Below are 18,819 nucleotides of genomic sequence, written 5' to 3' on the forward strand. Positions count from 1 at the left end.
GTTTTGCCATGTTTAGTAAAGAAGGAAAAGTATAGCCATTTTGTAAGAATGTGTTTTTTCTGGTTTTTGTTTAAATATTAATTTCATTATTATAGTGCATTATACAATTCTTACATTTTTCATTAAATTTTCTTCTAAGGTAAAATATTTACATTAAGTATATTGAAGCAAATTGCCCTTAATAATACATACATAGTTTTATTTTTGCTTTTTTTTCTATTTATTTTCAATTTTAATTTCATTACATAAAAATAACGTTAAAGGTTTTTTATTATAATACTACAATTATATACAAGAAAACCGTTATTCTGTATTGTAATTAAAAATAAGCAGCAGCCATTAAAATAATAATAAAAAAAGGAAACGCTCTCAATATTAAATAATTAGCATTAAATAGGAGCGACGCACGCACTGCGACGACGAACGACGACTTTTTTTGAAATTGCTTCAATTTTGTTTTAATTGTTATTGTTTTTCATTTTACAAAATGTCAGCAAAATAATTATTAAATATATTATTATTAATAAAAATAGATTTTACAACAAGTCAACAAAATATATAATAATAATTTTGTACATCGTTTACTTATATATTAGCAATGTTTCATTGCACTCAGAAGGTTGTTTTGTTTTTTGTTTTTGTTTTTGAATTCAAAGGATCATTTTCTTGTGTGATAATATCTGGTATTTTTTTATTTTTGTATTTTCCATTGAAATCAATTCGAGATTTTTTAAATGGCTCTTGTGGATTCAATTGTTGTAATAATCAATCGAATCAAACATTACTTGATGTCCTTGGAGTAGTATGTAAGGTAAACATAAATCATGTTAACAGGTTCATCCTTTGGAACTGGCCTCTTCAATGTACACATTCCCTGGCTGTGTGGGCTTGATTGTATGTTTCTCACCTGCAAAATAAAAGAAAATTTTTATATTAAATTACGTCATAGGTGCATTCAAGTTAAGTAACATTATTATTATTATCAAAAGAATAAGAAGGAAGAACTGTCAAGTGCATTTTAATTTTTCTTGCTGAATGCTGATCGTGCCCTCCTCTTGCTGCTTCCTAGGAAATGGATATGAGTTTGTCTTTGCAGTCAATCAAGTTGTGCTTGGCAGTCATTGTTTCGCACGATGGATTTTTATTTTATTTGCGAAAAGACAGTTTCGCTGTGCATTACCAATCCATCTTTGCAGACACAAGGCCGTAGACAAAAATGATTTTGCTTCCTAATTTGGTAATATCCGGTCAAGAAGTTGTAATTTATTCTTTTTTTTGTTCTTTTAACTCATAAATATGAAATTTTGGAAAACCCTATTTTAGAGTCCCTGGTTCAAAAATATAATCAATAATTACAATACCTTAGTTTTTCTCTCGAATGAATAAATGTTCACCCATTTTGCGAAGATCAACTATATCACCCGATTGATAGATTTCATCAATTGAAATAAAAATCAGCATAGTGAAAGTGAATTGATAAAATACAGAGTCCGGCAAAAAAACCTACCGTATTTGTAGACGTTTATATTTAAAGCTATTTATAGATAAATGGTACTCCGGGTATAGATAGATAGAGGTCTACGTGACGTTTTTAGTAATCATACTCGCATTTGTCGTAGATTAATATATATGTATTTTTTTGAAGAAAATGGGCAAAAAGTTACAGTTGATGTGGATCGCTACTGTCACATGATTGAGACCTTCCTCCAACTAAACTTAAATCCAACAAGATGGAGCCACAGCACAGACTTCACGGTGTTCACTTTTAAAATATGGGAGATCTTTTTGCTGGACCTTGTACTATGTCATTGTGCATATCTCTTACTCCCACGTGTTTTAAATGATACTTTGTTATTCTTTTGGAAACAATTATATTTCCTAGATATTAACAAACCCTCGACCGCAATTTACAATTGAAATGAAAATTGACAGCTAACTTTGAAATTGATAAAAGTTGACGTTCAGAATATCGATTTTTTCATCGAAAACAGTTAGTTTAAACATAATTCTCAATGGGTAAGAAATAATGCACAATGAGTAAAAAGATGACAATACCCTTTAATAAAATTGATTTGAAAATATCAACTATCAATTGTTGGTCTTCGGTATAATGGCTGAAATACAAACACGCTTCAGCTTCGGCTTCACCTGACGTTTTATACAATGCATGCTATCACAATGAAGCTTTCACCTCACATTTTGAAGAAAAGTACGTATTGTTACGTAATGTGACTCCAAACGGAAGCTCTAGTTCAAATTTTCTGAACATTTGCTTTGTCTGTCAGCTCAACATCTGTAAGAAAAAAAAAGTCAACAAACAAAACATATTTGCTTTTGGAGGGATTCCCATTGGTTATTCAAGGCTGTGTATGCTACTTCCGCTATAAAACTCATATTTTTTACTGCACGAAAAATCAAAATAAACTTTTGATGAAAAATAACAGCTGCTAATGAGAGAAGTGCCATTTTAGAAATGTGATATTGGAAATGTCATTCAAAGCAACCACGAGGCAGGCCCATCTTAACGCAGACGAAGACGAAGCTGAAGCGTGTTTGAGTTTCAGCCTTAAGGGTGTTTATGAATTAAATGTTTGGAACATTTTCTCTGCAAAATGACGCTTAAATATTTCGGTTGTTGGAAAATCACTTCACGGTATTCGACAAATCCTTTAGAAAAAAACACAGATGCGACCTTCCCCCAAGCAGCTACGGCCCTGCATAATATAATATCCCGTCCTTTTACTTTAACCCAACAACTCTTAACATTCACTTTATAACAATAATTATTGGTTAAACTTCCAGTTGTTTCGAACTAAAACTCACATATCGTTTCGGGACGTGATCGGCAAGTGAATATTGTGGTAAGTGCGACCAAAGAACGTTAATATTTATTTCTACGTCTTATGACAACTTATTATGTCATTCAGTTTTTTGTTTGTCTTTTGTTTTTCAAAAAAATGCAAAAACTCTTTGCCACATCATGTCTGTTGCACGAAGCTATTTGAAAAATTATTAAAATAAAAAAAATGATGAACATACGCACTTCAGACTTCAGAATCAAGAAAAGAGCTTCCTTGAAATTCTCTCCTCAAAGACATTCCGATATATCATTTTTAAATTCTTTTAAAAAGTTGTATAAATGTAGATATACTCGTAAGTACGTGGTATGAACATATATTTATAAACGTTTGTTTTAGATTTGAGTTTGCTTTGGTGCAAAATATTTTTTTTTCTTAGAATATGCTGACATGAAGACTGGATAAACAAAGGTGCTTGAGAGAAGAAGCTAATATAGGAAACGAAGAATTTAGCTTTGAAATTAATTGAAAGATGTTGAAAGATGATTAAAGGAAGATCTTAAATTCATTCAGAAGTTCATCAAAAATGACACGAAAATATAGCGATAGCGAAATTAGTCACACAAAAACTAATTATTTTAAATCTGGTGGCGTAGTTAAGTTTGAATTTTGGGAATAACTTAACTTAGGGAAGATTCAAAATCTGTAGATCTTACTTATCTATATAATAGATACTTCACATTATGTACATGTTATACTAAATTCAACTATAACACTACTTCCATAATACGTGCTTCGTTTTCGTACAATTTAAAACGTAACAATTCAGGATTATTCCGTAAGTTCTTCAACGTAAAAAAATGACATTGTGAACTTGGTGTAACGAAAGGCGTTTAACTTTCATAAATGGATTTTTTTTGTTTGGCTTATTCGATAGTTTATTATTTCAAAAATATTAAGTGAAATATAAAAATATCGCCTAAAAAAATTAAGCGAATGTGACTTTTTCGCATTACTGTTTGCGATTCGCCAAGTTGACGTTCGCCTTAAACTTAAAAAATTCGGCGAATTGAAATGTCGTTCTATTACAATTGGCGGATGCTCGCCTTCGAACTGTCGAACTGTAATTCTTTGTGACTTTGACACAGTTTTTTTTTTTTTGAATTCGAAGTAGTTGTCTAGATTTTTTGTTGTGACATAAAATAAATTAGTGAAAATCGACAAAGGTAAGAACAAATTAAATAAATTATAATTACAACTTTTATTGGTATAGCATTAAAAGAAGCAACAACGCCCAATTCTCAAAGTTGGTGGAGCTAATGGAGGCAAACCCCGACATTGTCAAGGGTGTCGGGACGTTTGGATCATCCAAAGAAAACCTAACCCAACATTGGGATTCGTTTACCCTTGTGCTAAACGCATTGGGACCTCCTATACGAGAGGGTAAGGAGTGGGATAAAAGTCAGTAACAAAAAATATTACAAAACTATTTTAGAAAATGAAATTTTATGGAGGACCTTTTTGGCAGTTGTCTTTGTCCCCTTTGGAACAGGAATTTGACATTTTGCTAAGTTTTTAGCTGGCTGTAAAAGTGTAAATCCAATGGGTAATACGTTTGGAACAAATTCAACTGCAACAGTGGAACAACCCGACTCAAATGATGCAGGCATTGAAGTTGAAGATGGGCCCATGGCAATGACATCAGCCTAGTCAACAAAAATCAACGAATGTCGTAGAAGCAGGGAAAAGTTTGTGGATGAACGAGTCAAACTCCTCCAAAAACAAACGGAGACTCAACAAAAACTTTTTTATTTTTATCCTCAAAAAACAATTCAACGCTGCTAATCATCTTTATTTGTATTTACTTTTTTTCACAAAAAACAATATTCTTCATTCTGACTTTATAAATATTTATGACAATGAATGAAATTTTACTTTCAGTTTTTTGCATTACGAACGAAATTTGTGATACGGTTTCAAGATTCGAAAAAGTTTCCGATAGCGATGGAATTTGTGATAGGCCTGAATGGTTTGCTATGGCACTTTAAAGCAACTTCACAGCTGGATAAAAATGCTTGCCATCGCTAGTTCCCTAGCAGTTTCAATATTAAATTATGGTTTTTATAGTGTTTTAAAAATGATGAAAGCAATGGGATTGATTGTCGCCCTTGTTGCGGAAGAATATGCAGTTTAAAGAGATGTTTTTTTTTATAATAATCGCACACTCAAGGGGATATTACTGCCCTTATCATATTTTGTCGTTGCAGGTCCATATCCTAAGAGAACTATCATCAGCTAAACAATGTATTGGATTAGAAGTTGCAGACAAGAGATCATTAATACAAATGAGAAAGAGTGTTGGAGATAGAACAGAGCCCTGGGGCACACTAGCATTTATTTTGTAGTTTTCAGACTTGAAGCCAATCAATACAACTTGAATTGAACGATCCGAAAGGTAATTACTAATCCAATGAAGAAGTGATTCGTGAAAACCGAAAGCACGAGTTTTCGATAAGAGAGCCTGGTGTCAAACCCTATCAAATGCCTTTCAAATATCAAGTGCAATAATCTTACTTTCTCCAAAGCGATGTAAAGACTTGTTTCACTGTTCGGTAAGAGGGTAAGGAGGATTCGCCTTTTTTGGGATAGGCTGGACAAATGGGGCTTTCCATCCGCTAGGATCGAGACCTGGGGAGTAAGATAGATGAAAAAGCTTACGCATTGGTTTTGTCAGCGTTGAAGAATACCTTTTGAGAACAATAGCGGGGATACCACCAAGAGCAGCAGATTTATGTATGTTAAAATCTTTTAGTATTCTCGGCACAGTATGAGTGCGAAAAAAATGTTTAAGCTTTAGTTACCTTTTGGATTGTCTTTTAAGCTACTCTTTCGGCCGGAGCTGTTGGGGACCTTATATTTATGTATGTTAAAATCTTTTAGTATTCTCGGCACAGTATGAGTGCGAAAAAAATGTTTAAGCTTTAGTTACCTTTTGGATTGTCTTTAAGCTACTCTTTCGGCCGGAGCTGTTGGGGACCTTATATGCATTTTGGCACCTCCGAAGACCGCACATAACTCCATTCCTTTTAAGAACTTTTGTAAAATACAATTTTGAAATATATAGCTTAAAATATACCTTATTTTGTCGACAAAACTTCAAAATATTCCATCGAGTAAATGTCAATTTATCCACAATTACTGGCCGCATTTATTTTATTCAAAAAAAACGACTAAAATCGTCAACATTTTTCGTTGAGCAAAGTGTTTAACATTTCCTTAAAAATATTTGCTAAAAGTCGGCAAATAACTTCCTCCGATGCTAAATCTATAGGGCTATGAACGAATATTCGTCCATTATGACATTAATATCATGTGGCCTGTTTTTATTCATCATTACAGATGAATATTAAAGACTTAAATGAAATTTGTAGGTTAAGACGCGCTAAAACATTTTATTCTTTGAAGTGTGTATCTTATGTGGAACTCGAATTGAGTTTGACCGATCGTGACAATCAGATTGCAATTCGCGACGAGCTATTTGTTTTCTTAAAAGCTTATCAAACTGTAGCGATACATCAAAGCCTTTTTTTCTATGGTCGAACATACATTGTTCAATTTGTAAATAGCGTTGAAGTGCCAAATTTCAACTGTTGTTGTGGATCATGTGTGGAATGTGAGAGCTATAGTTGTTTTACAAAGGCATCCATTAAATGGTAATGACACCATATTGTCACACATTTGATTGTTTCAAACAATTATACAAATTAACAAATTTCAAGTCAAAAATATTACAATTATATGACTCCCTAAAACGTTTTGTCAAAAATTTCTAACTCCAATCGTAAAAAACACTTCACAATTGAATCACGAAAACTGTGTTCTATTATTACTATTTGTTTTCTTCAATATATTATATTAAATAAAATTCATTCACAAAAATTTAAATAAAATACAAACTCTATTCAGAATTTTAAAAATAGACGGCGACTAGAATTTAACTCCATCGATCATAAAAACATCAGACAAAGAACATGAAATTCCATTGTTCGGTTCGTATAGAAAATGTTTCCAGACGTGTTATTTATAGAATGTTTGAAAACAACTTTTTATGTTTTATTTTTAAGTAGAATATTTTAACTTTAGATTTGTTTGTTTTTTAAGAATCCATGCGAGTTCATACAGATCCAACAAAAAAAAATAATGTTGACAAAAAAGAGAGATTTAAAAACGTTTTTTTAAATTTAAAAAGAGGTGTTTTTGTTTTTCAAAAGATTTGTTTATCATTGAACTATCAAAAACATGTCCTGTGTTTTTTCATCTTATATATTTTTCCATAGAAATACATTTAGTTTCAAAGACCTTCTATTTTAATTTTTAATTTTATTTTTCTTTCTTGAAAACCAATCATCATAAATCTCAAAATATCAACACCCTAAGATTGATGTGTTTACTTACCAATCAAAAGCATTTGTTGCGGTCGCACGTTCTGAATTTTTATCGAACTTGCATCTTCAATGTAAAACGTACCGCCTTCTAGACTCTGTACTTCGGCTAACCTCGCCATTAATTTTGCTGACAACTCCTCGACATCTGAAATAAGATCACATAAATGATATAAAAAAATTAGCATCTTGACTTTTGTAATTTGTAAAATTTTATTTTTATGATTTTTCTCTTCTTTTTTTTTTTCTTTTGCAAATCTGTGAGGGAATATCGTCGTTGACATATGATAATATGACAAACAGCTTATTTTGTAAAAGGGGTCTACCCCATATAGTTCGTATTAGCATCGCTCTAAGGACAACAATTCTTACAACAACTGCATCCACAAATAAAAAAGATGCAAAATAAGAAAATCTAAAGGAGTAAGTATAATTTCCATCATCTGGAGTAAGGAGTGTCTGGTTAATGGCTCGTGTTATTTATTTAACATTCGACTCCGAGTTTAAGAAGAGCTATTTTTAGAAGAGCTAACGAAAAATTTCCGATTCGTGAAACCCAAAAGAACGATCGTGGAACAATCAATGCCTGATACTTTAAGTAAACACATGAATGAAGAACCAAGTATCACAGCAGGCTTCCGAGTTGCCCGCCCGTCCGTCTTACATTTATGAACCTATACCTCCCTCTCCATGGACGGACACGCGTCTAATTTGCTTTTTGTTCTTCTTTTGTTTTCTAGGAAGAGTCTTGAAAAATCTTAAACCAATGCGATGCGCAAAAAAATCACTTTCTAGAATTCGTGATTTTTGGTATTATTTCTTTTTTTTTCTCGTTCCTACCGCCAAAATTGTATAAACAATTCGACTTAGAACAGAAAATATATTTTAAATAAACATCTACTTGGTAATTTATTCTTTTGAGTCTATAAAGAGAAAGCTTTTTGTTTATATATACATAGAAGCAGTATAGTAATAAAAGTCGAAAATAAGCAGAAACAACAATAAAAATAAAACATGTGCAATTTTTATAGAGCATTAATAAAAGGAAATAATAATCTGCGGAAGTTATAGGTATAAAAAGTTTATTTTTAGGAATTAGGTAAACAGACATCCGCAAGTTAAGAATTACAAAAGTTCTATTCACCTTCTGTTTATGGAAGTTTATTATAGATCAAGGACTATTCTTTGTAAAACATTTAAAACAAAAGAGAAACCATAGACCTTACTTTTATATTGATCTCTCTGAAACGTTTAAGGAGTAAAGCCTCATTAGAATTATCAAAAAATCGATTTTTTTAACTTTCCATAGGAAATTATTGTAATCGGTCCATTTTGTCAAATTGAACAGTTTGACATTTCTCGACATTTCAAGATCATATGCAGAGTGCACTAGATACGATAATAACTACTGAAGAAGTTTTAAATACTTTATAAATTGTACAGGATGTCAAAGCGGCTGGTTCCGCCGGAATTCCAGTTGAATTTTACAAGTACGGCCATAATGAGCTGATAAATAAGATTACTTCGGAGTTTGACCATAATTAGAAGGGTTTAAGAAACCCTTAAAATTTCCTATCAACAAAAAAAAAGTTCACAAAACCTAGACAATTATCTTCGAATAACTTTTTTGAACGCTTCATACAAAATTTTACGGTTGCGAAGACGCCTTAATTTGTGTATTACACAGAATGGTTTACTGAAGGAGTTTCAAGCCGGTTTTAGATCCGGTTACTCCACGGTCGACCAAATTTTTGTCCTTAAGAAGATTGACGGGAACTTCCTTCGACACAAAAAGAAACTTTACTGTTTCCTGGTGGATTTTAAAGCAGCGTTTGATGCGGTGGGCAGAAATGACCTCTTATACAAGCTTTAGCTTTATGGAATAGGGATGTCCAGGAAATTCGGTAAAGTCCTCAAAAATATATACAATGATACTAAAGCCACAGTTTGGAATGGAGAGGAAATCTCTGAATGGTTTCAACGTCTGCTTTACAAAGAATCTTAGTGAAAAGGTTATAAAAGCAAAAAGGGCAATCGGAAAGTGGCGCTCCTCGCTCTGATGCTCCTTCCCACTCTAGGTAACCTAGCTGAATTGCTGTTACCGAATCCTAATCATTTCCTCAAATATCAGAATGATGTTTTTAACATCAACTGACTCCTCACCCTATCTCTTCCTCTCCAACCACCTCTTATCTTTATTGGGCTTAATCTAAGGTGTTAAACGACCCGTGCCGATGATCAGCCTGGCTGGGGGCCCAATTCAAAAATAGCCTAGGCTCTAACGGAGTATCCGGATACCTGGCGACCTCCGGATTATCTAGCCTTATCTGTATATGCGAATCTCTGTACAGACGGACTTCTTTTCTTCATAACTCGTGGGACCAAAGATGAACAAAAACAAAAATGAAAAGAATGATGAGACCGGTATCTCTTCAAGACCAGGCGGCAGTTTGGCATCAAAGCCTGTTGCCGTATCTCCTGCGGTCAACACAGAGAAGGAAGTAGTGGCAATCCATGGAACCTCCTCTGCTGTTGGTAGCAACGAAAGTAGGAAGGTAGCGATACGTAATTCCTGTAGTGACAGGGTTGTGAAAAATGGCCCTACAACTACTAATGAAAATCCTAAAGGCCTTTTGTGTTAAAAGCGCCTCGCAGCAAACCGCTGCGTTTAAACGTGAAAGGTCTCTTGGGGGCCATTTCGACACCAAAACGGCCTCGTGTGCACAACACCAGCACTCCCCTCAATCCCATCAAGAAACAAGCCAGTTTCAGTGACGTCACGAAAGGCAAAGTCGTGGTTGCGGTTATTGACAGGAGCAATGGTGATGGCACAATATCGGCTGATCATTGGCATTTGTGGCGACCAGAGGTCTTGTGACTTATACAAGCTCGCTGTCAGCCGGTTAGGTGAAGTTTGGCCATTTGGATTTAAATAGAACCTGTTGGTATCGAGAACATTCTCGAGATGATCAAAGTTTGTAATCCATCCCTTCCTACGCATAACTGGAAGATAGCCAAGCTAGAGGAAGTGAAGGATCTTTATAGAAGTGTCATTATGGTACTCAATAAAGAATTCTTGGCTCCTCTAGCCTTGACCAATGGCTCTAAGAACTATGGCTTTAAATCCATTAAAATTCGAATTCATAAAAAAGATGATGTTATCGCGGATAGCGGGCCTCCTACAACAACCGAAGGTGAACTCGCGGTTGGTGGGCCCGGGACGTGTCGTCTTCTCTCCTTACAGAGGGTGACGATGCACCTATGCCCTCTCCAATCACGTCTCCAACCTCTAAAAAAGTAGTAGGCAGTGCATCCTTAATAGAGACTGAAGACGACCTAAACATGATCCTTCTGAGCGAGGACGAACTGAGTCTGACTCAGAGGATCACAACAAAACTGCAGTGGAGGTTGATCTGTCTAATTGTAGGCAAAATGCTGCAGTTAGTACAGATTAATCTCCAACATTCGAATTCGAACTTAGGCCATCAAAAATCTTAAGATAGTTATTATTTGATTTCCGGTTACAGAACCTCGTTGTATAGTGTTACCTGAACACATGTTAGCTTAAAACAAGCTTATATTGAGACTACAAATATGCGGATTCCATCAAAGTTTTAGACTTCAAATCAACTATATCTTAGTTTCAAGTGTCGAACATTAGTATCTATTCAAATAAAATGATTTATCAAAAATTTTAAGTGCTGACTTTTTGGTACAAAAAGAGACCCTGGAATAATTTTTTTACATTACCTTCTTTTCATTTTTGACAGTAGAGAATGAATGATTTTTTTAAAAGTTGGAAAATATCTCCCTTCCACCTTCTTGTCTTTTGAATTTCGCGGCTATGTACAAAGCGCTACAAGGCTCATATCTGACAATACTTTACATCCTAAAAAAGGTCTTGACATAACCTAAAAAACGATGCTGTGCATGATTAGTTTGGATATTACGTTCAACAATTACAGACGTGTTAGCATGGAGTTTACCAACGGCGACATTCGCGATATTTTAAAGTTTGCATACGGCATATCGTAACAACGCCCAAGAGATCAAAGTTATTGACGGCCAGGAAGGTTGCTGTCTGTTTTGTGGTATTGGAGGAAATCATCCATTATGAGCACACTTCGTTGATGACTCGTCAGAAGCTACCATATAGTTCAATGCAAACGCTCCTGGTGGTGTAAAGTTCAACTCAAAAGAGACTTCTGAAAAGTGGCTGTGAGAGTTCTTCTCAAATAAGAAGGGAGGCTTTTACGAGGTGGGTATTATGAATTTGCCACCTAGACGGAAACAGATTATCGATTAAAACGGCGCACATCTAAACTTAATCCGATCGCTGTAACACTTTTTATAAAGCATTGAATAAAGAGCAAAAAACTGGGAGGAAGATAGTTTGCAACCTATATTAAATGGATTTTTTCAAAAATAAATAATAAAGTACTAAGCGGGAACCCCATTTATATAGTTATAGTGGTGTTCACACCAAACATTTTTTCTTACTATATTATTTTTTTTAATTGTTCAAATTTTAGAAAGTAATCATTTTTTCTTAAAAAATGTTTAAGCTTTTAATTTGTAACACAAAAATAAGAACGCAAAAAAAGATTACTGAAAATTCTAATATCACCCATTCATAGGTAAAACCCTTATTTAACTTGACTAAATCACATATCAAAATTAAATTAAATTAAATAAAATTAAATATAAAAGCGAAATGAAACATTATACAGTAATGTTAATGCAATTTATAATGGTAAAGATCTTCCATGATTCGAGCTCCTGTTTCTATTTGTGGTATTGAAAGAAAACTTAAAATTCTATTTAGGAAAAAGTTTTAAAAAAAGAATAAACCAAAAAAAAAACAAGATTCAAAATCAACGTTCACTTAAGCCGAAAACTATAAATAAAAACTTAATCCCCTTCTTGCGGCTGCAAGCGCGTGAATCTTGGAACCAAGATTAAAGAGATGAAAATAAATCAAACACATTTGTACATATGTAAGTGAATTCAAACTGGCTCATAGAAGTAAATGTTGGAATAAAACCTCATAAAACATTCAACCTTGAAGATATTTTTGAACAAAAGAAATAATACCTCAGATCAAACAGAGATGTAATAAAAATACTGATTCGCCTCTTCTAAACCACCTCCTTGAGGCGTAATAAAATTCTAAATCAAAATGAAATTTCTAATACTTATAGTTTTAAAAATCAAAAGAATCCACCACTTCCGGAATTGAAATCATCAGAAAGAAAGAAAAAAAAAAAAACATAAATTTCCTCTCTAAAATAACGTCTTTAAAAATAGACACGAACCGAACACACCTTGCATCCGCTTTTCTGTTTCCAATAAGTGGAACCGGATGTGTCAAAGATGGGATGTTGTTTTCACTAAATTGAATAGAGAGTGGCACGCGCTCGAAAAAAAAATTCCTACAATAAAACGGATGCAATTCGAACTACTGAACTAAATTAACCCTGAATTTTGAAGTCCTTTTGCCTAAGCCATGCCAACTTAATAAAATCTACAAAAACACAACAACGATAAGAAGAAATAAAATAATATAAATAGAATACATATGCCCACATTTATGAAGTACGAAGGAAAGATAAAATCCATTTAACTGTAGGTAGGTTGTAGTTGTAGGTCTTTCCATATTTCGTATTCAAGAAGCAACAGCTGGAATCACCTTATAAACATTAGCGTATATAGAGGTAGTTCGATTAATGGAAAATAAAAATATAAACTCAAGGAATTATGAGCTAACGTTCGTGTTATATTTTTGTTATAAAAATAACCAAGAAGTATTATAAACTTCTCGATTACAGCAGCGGATTGATATAGTTAAGGAACCCAAAGCAATTAAGGGCGCTTGAATAAAAAGGGAAAATGTAGAAAACTAAGCAAAAGCAAAAATACGGAAGTCTCAAAGCTTTAATATAATTTAAATTATTTGATTCGTTATAAATAATATTTTGACTGATGTTTTTGCCACAATATGGTCTTTGCACCAATTCTTTTTTCAATTTTATGTGTTTAAATTTTCCGTAAATAAGCAAATCCTTCACTACTGCCTTCTTTATCGAAGCCTCAATTTAGACAGAGTGCCAACTTCTCGTGAATTTGATGCTTTGTCTGATTCCATCCAAAGAATTGTTTCGTTATTACGGGGGATTTCAATGTACACAATTCATCAACGCTTCAAAATTCGGGCCACACAACACTAGAAGAAGTGTGTGCTGAGAACTTTGCTGAGTTGAACCAACTAACTCAGCTAGACAACGAGCCTACTCGAATATCGGACGTGGTAGTTCGAGCAGAAAACACTCTTGACTTGTTTCTTACCTCTGACCCTGGTAAGAACACTATATGTGTTCTATCTCCTCTAGGCACATTCGACCACAGTGTCATATCAGCAAACTTCTCGTGTTAAAACTCTTCAGTTAAAGAAAGAGCTTTTACGATCTTTACCTGGTCACTATGCTTCGTCGATAGTGACGTTGATGCCAGCGCTGATATGATCACAATTTTGATTCTTCTGGGAATAAGAACTTTTATCCCGAATGAGGTTAAAATCATCAATCAGCTCAAGAACAATGCTACGACTGTTTTTCACAAATGTCGAATCTGTGCTTCTTTATGGGTGCAGCACTTGGAAGGTTACTTCATCCATAACAAGAAAGCTGCAAACATTCGTGAATAGATGTCTTCGTAACATCATAGAAGGCGTAGTAGAGGCCATATGCCCCTTTAAGGGTTCCTAACGGACTTAACAGGTCTGAGGACCTAAGTATGTAAGTATGGTTCGATGCAAGCTATAAAGAGGTTATTAAGGCCAAGAAGGTAAGTTTCCGTTGTTTTAAATCCAATCCAACTGAGCCAAACAGGAATAAGTTAAATCAAGCCAAGAAGGCATGCAACGCTTATATTCGACGGATCAAAGTTTTACATGACCAAAAATAACGGGAAAAAATACTGCAAAGTCCCAAAGGCAATGCGAATTTTAGGTCATTAGCAAAAAATATGAGGAATTTCCTCTTCCTCGGTCCCTACGCTCGTTGTCAATGACACTCCATTTGTTAGCTCTTTAGAGAAAGCTAATTTCTTTGTTAGGCAGTTTGCCGCCAATTCAACGCTGCCAGTGAGTGTTATGACTCCACTCCTCCTCAATCTTAGAAACCAACCTTACTTTTTTTGGATTTAAAAATGTTTATCTAGGCGCTTAGTTTGCTCGGCCCGCTACTGTTCATGTACTATAAATCTTGTCTATTTTAATGGATGTCTATTTGTTTTGGAAGTGAGAAAAGATTTAAATACTCCTGGTATAAATTCTACTTAAAAAACAAGGACGAATAAAAGAAAATAAATTTATGAGGGAATAATTGAATTTATCCAGAGTTATGCAGACGGCCGGCGCGGCGAGGTGGCGGCGGTTATTCGTATAGGCAAGGTATCAACTTTATTCATTAAAGTCATTACCCCTTTTTTATTTTTTCATTTTTTTATTTTATTTATTTCATTGCAATTGAAATTATTTATTTGAATCTTTTAAATAAATAAATTCTTTATATTCTTTTTTTTATTTATATTTATTTATCACCCCTAAATGGAATATTTGCTTTTGAAAGGCATATGAATAATTCGAAAAGCGTACACTATTAAGCGTGAACTGAACATTTATATAGCTGGAGGCAGTTCCAATAATAACGTAACATAAGTAAAACGGAATAGCTTGACAAGCTGTTGACATTTTTAGAAGCTCACATTATCGCGAATTGAATTGTTAATTTTTAACAAGAAAATAAATTTAAAAATTCTCAAAATGATCTCATAACTCATGGATTGACACAAGATGACTTATATCCTATAATTTTGTAATGTTTTATTTTTATTTAAGTTAAACTGTTGCAATTAAACACTTCTTTATGTCATTTCCGACTTTTTTAAATTATTATATGAATTATATCATAAACGTCTGCCTAACTTATGAAGTTTTCACTGGGTAAAATAAATCAATTTAATTTTGATCTACAATTGTCAAAACACAAATTTCCCCTGTTTTTGCATTTCAATACTAATACAATTATAAAAAAAAATTTTCCTCGAAATTTGACAGCTCAACCACGCTCATTAACACATACCGGATGTCACACTAATAAAATGAAAACAATTCCAAAAAATAATCAATTTTTGGCGGAAGTCTGGAACTGTCACTTCCCAACTACAAATGTTAGCTTTAACTCTGAACGCAACTCATTTTTAATAACCTGAACGCAAATCATCTGGAAAATCTGGGCTGTCAAAATAATATATCCAAGATGGCACTTGCGATTTTCTTCTCTTGGCACACAGTCCAACTCTTATTGTGCTCTTATAATTTCTAAATAGTAATAAGTTAATCTTAAAACAATATTTAAATCAATATATAATTTAACTAATTAAATTTATAAGATACAACTATTTGTTTGGGTTCTTACTTAAATAAGAATATAACAGGAACCATGGAAGACCCCATGTCTAATGCTTAGACATTTTCAAAAAGACAGATTTGCGATCCAACAAACTCACAGAATTGCAGAAGAATGTTTATTAACGTCAAAAATGACATCTACAGTGACGAGCAAAAGTGGTTAAATGTTCTCGACTTTTTAAAAAAATTGTTAGAAAGTAAAGAGTTTTAAATAACATTAACATTTTTTTATTTTTCTTATTTTGTTAATTCAACTAGCAATTATTATGTATAGTAAGATTTAAAAAAAAAAACAATGTATTTTACAAAAGTAAAGAATAATAATAATTTTTCGATGCGTCCAATTATGCACGTTTAAGTTTTAAGAGATGAAACATCGTCTGTTTATTGAGCCTACTGTGCTTTGTTTATATTGCTGTTATTGCACAAGTAACAGTTGAGATAATTATTATTATCGTAGTTTATTGTAAATAAAAGTTCATTTTTAAACGTTTAGTGTGGATTATTGTCAAAATGAAAACAAATTGTAAAAGTATCCTGGACCGCGCTATTTTATTGCTAAAAAGTGGTGAATCATCCCGCGAAATATCAAAACTATTAAACATTTCAAAAACTTCTGTGCTTTACAGATGAAAAAGCGAAAATATCGATGTACCATCAATAAAAACAAGGACGGAAAGAACTACTTTCTGACTTGGATGCTAGAAAAATGGAAAAGGAGTTGAGAAGTTGTGGATCCAAAACACCTAAGGAGAAAGCCAAAAGCATAGACAAGTCAGTTAGTGAATGGACTGCACGCCGGGCACTCAAAAGAATTGGATTAGCCGCTAAAGAAAAACCAAAGAAGCCTCTGTATTAAGGCCAGGTTAGCTTTTGCTATAAAGCACAGACAATGGACCATAGACCAATGGAAAAAACTCATATGGTCCGACGAGACGAAGATCAATAGAATAGAAACGGATAGAAGAGCTTTTTATTGGTCACGTCCTGGAGAAGGCTTGGGGCTGTTTCTAGTTTAACTCTATCGGACCTTTAGTAAAAATCGATGGCATCAATGTGAAATGACGGTTGTTGCAATACTAAAATCACCCATCTAATATCTTGACAATGAAGAGCATTGGCAACTAATAGATTTGGAATGGAGTCATATTTCAGAAGAATTTCTTCATAATTTGGTGGAAAGTATGCCTAAGCATACTTTTGCTCGTCGCTGTACGTCTGGCAGATTGTGCATCCGTAATGTTTTTACTGCAGAAGTCGTTTTATGATTAAAAAGTAAAATGTAAAGTCCCAAAAATTTAGGTATTTATTGTTAATTTAGTACATTTCTTGTTTGTAATTAAATTAATCATTGCTTAAGGGAAGGAACGTGATTTAATGCAGACAAAGTTAAACTTTTAAATAAATTAATTTATCGAGTATCGGTCCATATTTTTTCTACTCGTGCGTCCCGAATTAGGTCGAAGGAGGAAACTAAGACGTAATTGGTTCCAGCAAGGCGTTGTAACTTGTCAACCAATTAATTTCACGTAGCGCAGAAACCGTTTGTCCATCTAATTCGCCTGATTTATCCGTGGGCGACTTATTTTTGTGGAGCTTTTTGAAGTCCAAAATGTATGAAACTAAATGGGAGGTCTGGAAAAGCTAAAAGCTGCATTTCGACAACGTTCTGACAACATTTTAAGTTATGTTATGGAAAGTCTGTTGTTTCGTCTTACGCTTGCGTTAATGTATGAAAAATCAAGTCCGTCATCTCAATAACGTTATTTTTAGACCCACGAGTTTTTAAAATAATTGTATGTATCAAAAAATGTGTGCTTCTTTTCTGTTTTTAACGCTGCAATATTAGTTTTTCTAGTTCAGTTAGAGCTTAATTGAATAATGATTTTTGTAAATACTATTCAATTGTCGGATGCACCATCTACTAGCACGTTTTTCTATGTTTGTAAAAACACCCTTTCTAACATTCACTTTCACTCGAAATGAAATCGTGAATGCTCGAAAATTAAATCTGTCAATTTACATTTAACTTTCAAGAAATAATTTATTTTCACTTCAGACGATTTCAAGAAGTCTTTAAAACACCTAAATGCGTCAATTTCTAGAATCTGCAGATACAAAATAAGACTCGGTTTAGAATTCAATATCAAAGACTTCAGGTTCAGTAATAAGCTAAAGTTTTTAAAAACTTTCATAATACCGCGTTTTTTTAACCAAAACTACAAATATTCGGAAACATCAAATCTCTTTTAACAGAGTAAACTGGAAGCATATAATGTCACCCAAAACAGACACGTTTCGAATCATGCTTTGGTAAGACGTGGTCAGGTTTCACTCGCATACAAGATTCCTGGTATTTAGTTTGCGAAAGACTGAAATGTTGAATATTCAAATACTCGTACATCAACATTTCGAGAACAGGCCTATATATCAAATTATTATTGAAAATTCAAAAATGTGCCATGTAAGACGGGCCACTTTGAAACTACACGAATTATTGGTAGGGTTACCCCCAAGACCATACTTTAAAGCAAATATCATTGATTTGCACCTAATGCACGTCCCCTCTATATATTATACTCCTGTAAAAACCATCATATTTTCACGTTTTTGTTGATTTTGGCAATCGTGTCGCAATTTAAATGCAACTTTGCGATGTTCAAAAAACGCTTCTGGTCTTAGCCCACCAATACCCATCAATCGTTTGCTTTAAATTGTGTCTAGGTAAAGATATACCGATTCGATACACCGCCTGAATATTAAATTGCATCTGAAAAAGGTGCGAGCACTCGAAAAATTAACCCAACAACAAAACAATATGAAAACGAACTTCACAAAACTCAGGTAGGTGTATAAGTGGTTTTAGGCTTAGGCAAGGCAATACAAAAAACAACGCATTTAATAACCAAACAGCCCAAACCCAAAAACAAAAATTCAATCAATAAATTGGAATGACAATCCTGAGAACGAGCTGATCGAGCGTGATTTCAAAATGTTAAATGTTATTCTATGTAGCGTGGGCCGTTCGTGTCCGTGGTAGCTCATTTCCGTTCCCTTTTACAATTAGGGTCTAACTTAACCGGAAACTGATTATAATATCCGAAAAAGA

At 33.6% G+C, this 18,819-nt stretch overlaps 1 protein-coding gene across 2 annotated transcripts in view; it reads right to left on the bottom strand.

Annotated features, from left to right (window-relative positions):
- Positions 1-208: 208 nt before the first annotated feature.
- Positions 209-18,819, bottom strand: part of LOC129946554 (tumor necrosis factor receptor superfamily member wengen) — a 31,849-nt gene continuing 13,238 nt past the window's right edge. For both annotated transcript variants that reach the window (XM_056056788.1, XM_056056789.1), the window contains exons 5-6: positions 7,254-7,388; positions 209-907 (exon numbers count right to left, since the gene is read on the bottom strand). In XM_056056788.1, coding sequence (XP_055912763.1) covers positions 837-907; positions 7,254-7,388 — 206 coding nt within the window. In that variant the 3' untranslated portion in view covers positions 209-836. The remainder of the gene's footprint in view (positions 908-7,253; positions 7,389-18,819) is intronic.

The sequence above is a fragment of the Eupeodes corollae genome, chromosome 2 (genome assembly GCF_945859685.1).
Source record: "Eupeodes corollae chromosome 2, idEupCoro1.1, whole genome shotgun sequence".
In the NCBI taxonomy this organism is placed as follows: domain Eukaryota; kingdom Metazoa; phylum Arthropoda; class Insecta; order Diptera; family Syrphidae; genus Eupeodes; species Eupeodes corollae.